The 6000-nt window shown below is 34.1% G+C and overlaps 1 protein-coding gene across 1 annotated transcript; it reads right to left on the bottom strand.

Moving 5' to 3' along the window:
• Positions 1–257: 257 nt before the first annotated feature.
• LOC129928958 (craniofacial development protein 2-like) lies at positions 258–5821 on the bottom strand. The gene is made up of 2 exons (XM_056045563.1): positions 5792–5821; positions 258–1478 (listed from the first exon to the last, which is right to left on the bottom strand). Exons 1-2 carry the CDS (start codon positions 5819–5821, stop codon positions 258–260), a joined length of 1251 nt encoding a protein of 416 aa, XP_055901538.1.
• Positions 5822–6000: the final 179 nt, after the last annotated feature.

The following is a 6000-nucleotide window of genomic DNA, read 5'->3' as shown; positions in this document are numbered from 1 at the left end:
ACACAGCCTTGTTTTACCCAGGTTTGATACTTCGAAGGGCTCTGATGGTTCTCCACTTTCTTGGACACGAGCCTTCATGCCATCATGAAATAGTCTCACCATGGTTATGAATTTTTGTGGACAGCCATACTTTGACATGATCTTCCAGAGTCCTTCTCTGCTAACAGTGTCGAATGCCTTTGTTAAGTCGACATATATTGAGAACAGGTCAGCATTTTGTTCTTGGCATTTTTCCTGGAGCTGCCTTGCTGCAAAGATCATGACAATGGTTCCACGGCTCTTTTCTGAAGCCGCACTGGCTTTCTGGTAGTAGACCATATTCTATGTGTTGCATAAGCCGATTTAGAAGGATGCGTGCAAGGATTGGGGTTGTTCAGACACAATTTGTGGAGCTTGTGCTTTTCGTCTAATAGTTTTCTGATCTCAATACTGTTTTCATCAAACCAGTCCTGATGCTTTCTCTCCATAGGACCGAGTATGTTTAATGCTGTGCTATAGATAGCTTCTTTGAAGCATTCCCAGCTTTTATCTACATTTGATTCAGTTAGAACGGTGGACTTAAGGCAGTTCTCTATTGCATCTGCAATCGACTTTTCAGTTTTGTCATCTGCTAAGCTGGCCGTGTTTAGCCTTTTTAGGGGTTTTGATTTTTGCGGACGTCTCTTTGGTTGGATACGAATGTTTAGTTTTGTGATGATGAGGCGATGGTCTGTTCCACACTCTGCACCACAGCAAGATTTGGTGACACGAATGTCCAGACGGTCAGATTGTCTGGTGATGACGTAATCTATGAGGTGCCAGTGTCTTGAGCGGGGATGCATCCAGGAAGTTCGCTTTCTCATTGGAAGACTGAATATTGTGTTCGATATGAGCAGCTTGTGTTCAGCACAGGTCTGGAGTAGTAATAATCCTTTGCTGTTGCATTGACCTATCCCAAATTTACCTAAGACACCTTTCCAGATGTGATGGTCAGAGCCGACTCTTGCGTTGAAGTCACCGAGAATGAGTAGCTTTTCTGTTTTTGGAATATTAAGCAAGGTGGAGTTTAGTTCTTCGTAAAACTTTGCTATGACATCATCTGGGTTAGTCATGGTGGGTGCGTAACAGCTAACAATGGAAATATGTTTCTTTCCGTTTTGTAAAGGCATCTTTAGGGTCATGAGCCTATCACTTATTCCTTTGGGAGGCCCGACTAGTTTAGATACTATTGATGTTTTTATAGCAAAGCCAACTCCAGATTCACCTCGTACTTCAGTGCTTCTACCGCTCCAGAAGAAAGTATATCCAGCTCCTCTTTCGCAGAGTTCACCTTCATCTGCAAGCCGAGTCTCGCTTAGTGCTGCTATGTCTATGTTGTATCTGTGGAGCTCCCTGGCTACTAGTGCAGTTCGTCTTTGTGGTCTATCAGATGTGTCGTTGTCAAGTAGTGTGCGCACATTCCATGCGCCTATGGTAAGAGGAACTATCCTCCTCTTTTTCTAGAAATAAATATATATAGGCCTACAATCAAATAATTTTATTTAAAAAAATGGATTTAGGTCGATTAGACACAAAGATAAAGAAACATTCGCTGTTGCATATACTGTAGACCAAATTTATAGCAATGCTCATTGTTCCTTAACGCTATTATAGCATTGAATGTATTGACTAAATTAGTAAAAAAAAAACAACAATGACATGCCAGAATTTAATTCATTGGTTAACACGTATTGACCTAGAAACATCTTTTTCACGCAATGTCTGTATTTCAAAGAATAAATAATATGATCAGAATTAGCATAAGTAATACTTTATTTACTTTACATCATGCTGATCGCGTCCGATTCGATTTTAATGGGATACTTCTATACACTTATTTTCACCTATTAGGTTTATAGAAGTTAAGCCATTGCCTTAACAATTTATAGATTTATTTCAAATTATTACAATATTTATTTCTAAATCTAGATCTAGATCTACGCTCTATTTCGTACAATACAGACTGTAGTCAAGTATGTAATGATGGTATGTAAAGATAGCGCGTTATAAAAATAGTTCTTTTGTATACTTACAATTAAAGCTAAGTACGTATAAAATATATTTTTAATGAAACATTTAAATCAGTGTTTCATTCATTGAGTTAGTTAATAAATTAAACATATATTTTATAATTCATTGATACTTGTTCAATTGTGACCTTTGATGCAAATTATTTTGTGCAAATCTATGAATGAAATATAGTAATTAATGAATTTAAAAACAATTTAAAACTTACCTCCCCTAAAGTTTGTTTTTAAAAGTGGTGTTTTATTTCATTGACAAAATCTGACTGAATAGTTAATTTTAAAAAAATACATTTTGTACTTCGGTACTATACAGTGTAGAAATTATGGAATTATTTCATTGGCAAATATTGCATTAATATTTTATTGGACGCGGGGGGGGGGAGGTAGTTAGTTGAAGAAAGGTCAAACGGGATGAGTTCTTGCGCTTTAATACACCTGGTCAAGCTGGTCAAAGGATGAAAAATATAAAATTCTAACAGCAAAACTTTCTCTCCAACGTTTTAAAGCGCAAATGAAATTTTATATGCAAGCCTTTACGGAACGTCACAGTTCCTTTATTTAAAACAATATACATTAGAACACCAAACACAATAGAGTATTAATGCATTATTTGCTATTGAAATAATTCCATAATTTCTACAATGCATAGTACCGAAGTACATAATTTCTCGAGCTGAGCACCGAGATTGATATTTGTACTATCCCCTCTCGGGCAGGACACATCGGTCCATAAAAAGAAAAACATTGCTCAACAATAGAGCCAGGTAGTAACATCTTCTCGTCCAAGCAGTTACTAGGGAAAAAATAATTTTCCAAATTGCCACCTTAGTTAACTCCTGACCTGAACACAAGTTTAGATAGGGCCCCATTTGTGAGCTTAATAAAATTCAAGGTTCAATTCTACTGGACGCGGGTAAAATTTAGAAGTTATAATTTCATTGGGTCAAGCATGAATGTTAATTTAAAATAAAATTCAAAATACCCCCAATCCATTTGATCCGACACTAGTGGCTATGCTAATAAGTTTAAGGCCCAATCTATATAAGAGTGTACTGAAACTTTAACAGACGCTCACACCCGACAGATCTCTTCATTTATTAGGCATGGCTAAAGCTTAGGCGCCTGTTGTGCAATATTAAGCACACTAGACGGGCAGTTATTATAACCACTAGATCTGCACCGTCTGCACCTGTTAGACCTTTAGCATCAACGGGGTCTGCAGCGTCACCAAACCTGAGCCGAAATACCAGAACTACCCCCTCTCTGTCAGCGAGAAGGAATCTCTGTGGTGCCCCCTACCAATCGCCCTCGGCCAGTGCCCAGTGAATTGCTCAGTTTTCAACACCTGCTGCCCAGTGTCAACTGCCCAGTACCCGGCTTCAGCTGTTTGCTGCCCACTGTCGACAACCTAGAAAATATCCTTCCCACCTTTCGCTGAAGTCGATAAACTTCTACGAATAAACATCCTCTCTCTACAAGTGAAAGAAGATCAGTCCCGAGACCATCCTGCATCTATTATACGGACGAGTCCAGCGGCCAACCAACCAGCAGTGAAAGATAAGAAATAAAAATAGAAACACTTATTCACACCTCTATATGCAATCTGTGATGAGATCAATCCATTAAACTGACACTGTCAACCCAATACCCAAACTATTTTCTTTTATTAAATCATTCATATGTTAAATATATATTTGGTTTATGTTGTTTTATGTGAGAGGGAAAAAACTCAAAATTACTTCCCCTAGAGTAAACGAACCAAATTAGTTTAAAATATTAAAAAACCTCGCCACAGGAACGTCACTAAAAGCATTTATAAATCGTGTCTCAAAGTTAAATATGATTCTTGAACATACTTTTAAGAGAGAGAGAGAGAGAGAAAGAGAGAGCTTATTTGTTTAAGGGTTTGAAAGACATTGCCCAAATTATACTTAAAATTTTTTGATCCACCCAGTAACCAAGGCTTCCAAGCTTCAATCCATTTAAACATTTCTATACATCTTAAGCAGTTGACAGTGTCTTCAAATGTTGTAGATTATAAAATAGATTTCCGTTGTCTAACTATCTACTCAAATTGCAACATTTCTTTCTATTTATTAAGATACAAAAATGAGATTTAAATATGAAAAATATTAAAATAAGTTAAAATATTAAAACATAAAACTATCATTGATATACTGCTTTTATTTCTAATTTAAAACCAAATTTAAAATGCAATTATTTAATACTATACAATTGTATACCATATACCGTTATAATTACCGTTATATATATATATATATATATATATATATATATATATATATATATATATATATATATATATATATATATATATATTAGCTGGATATGGGATATCTGATACATTGTAACGAAGGTTTTTAATTTTACTTCTTGGAACTAAAAGGTGAAGGTCAAATTGTAAGAAGTCAATTAATATGAAATACTTTGGCTCATTTTACAAAATATGTTTAAAATCTCCAATGACTTCTTAAAGACACTGAAAGTTATTTGCAAAGTCGATAATATATTCTTTACAAATGAGAGACACAGAAAGAACTGGGACACATTTTCCAGAATATGGTTCAAATTTCAAATCACTATGGGCTTTTTAAAGACCCTGAAAGTTAAGTGTACAACTGATAATATATTCTTTACAACTGATAGGCACAGTTTCTAAAAACGAAATGGCTGACGTATTTTTCTTTCTGAGAGTTTTCAAAAAAGTTTTTTTTATTGAATGGGAATAGTGAAAACATGTTTTTAGTCTTTCCATAGATTGTAAAATCTGAATCAATGCAATGTAACAGTTTGTTTTTTTACAGTCACAAAATCTATACCACCAGACAGCTTTGTTTAATCAATAATGTTTGCTCAGTGGAACCACGTGAGACCCTGTCCTCGATTCTTTTCTTGTCGTTCTTCAAAAGCTGAAAGGGGAGGCGTTAGATTGCACGATGAAAGAGCTTGGAAAAATGGGGACTAAAAGAAATTAAATTGGGGGTGGGGGAGTATTTATGCGTGCCTTTTTATTTATCGGGCAGTATACATGTATACATAGACGTCTATTGATAAGACTGTTTAAGAGTGTCTATGTGTTTTTTTCCGTGTGAATGTTGTTCGTATGTGCATGTTATTGTTACACTGAGGTTGTCATATGTAGTCAAACTGAATTTGTTTTTATCAATATGTTATTTTATCTTATCTTATTTTTAAAATACATAACACAAGTATCAGGATGTCAATAAAACATTTATATTTGAAACAAATTCTTAACATTTCTTCTTAGTTACGATAAATGAACTAAAGGATTATAACTATGTGTATTAATGAAGCAAGTTTATTTTCATTACAAAATGGTTAGTAGAAATAGCAAAATTGCATCCATGACATAAAATAAATAATAAAATAAAATCTCTTTAAATTTAAGATAAGATATACATTGATTCAGGGATACATGTTATTTATGTTCGTTTTAATTAAAAATGTGTATTTTGTTCAAAACCACAACATAATTTTTTAATGTCTTGTCAAACTTTAGACTTGTTAATACGTACATTATAAAATTGAATCAACAGTTCACTGCATAAAGAATTTCAACGGATGAAAGTATCAATTTATGTCTCTTGTTTCAGAAGGTACAAGAACAAATCTTATTAAAATGTCAACAAACATAAACTTATTTTTATACATCTATCATTTCTTTTCTTGGGTCTTGCATTTTCTAACACAATTGTTTTACTTACTGCTGACGTCTTGATCACAGTTATGGTCATTATTGAAAAAAACTATAACAATAATTGTAGCAATAACCATAGAGTACAAGTTGACAAATGTACATAAATAAAAATCCATCTAAAATTCAGTTATTATAAAAATAATTATTCTCCTATATTCAGTTTCATTGTCTACAGTATAAATATGTAAATAAACAAGGCCATACAGAGGCACTTGT

Source organism: Biomphalaria glabrata, chromosome 11 (assembly GCF_947242115.1).
Source record: "Biomphalaria glabrata chromosome 11, xgBioGlab47.1, whole genome shotgun sequence".
NCBI lineage: Eukaryota > Metazoa > Mollusca > Gastropoda > Planorbidae > Biomphalaria > Biomphalaria glabrata.
The sequence above is the reverse complement of the archived record's forward strand: the minus strand, read 5'-3'. Positions and strand labels throughout refer to the sequence as shown.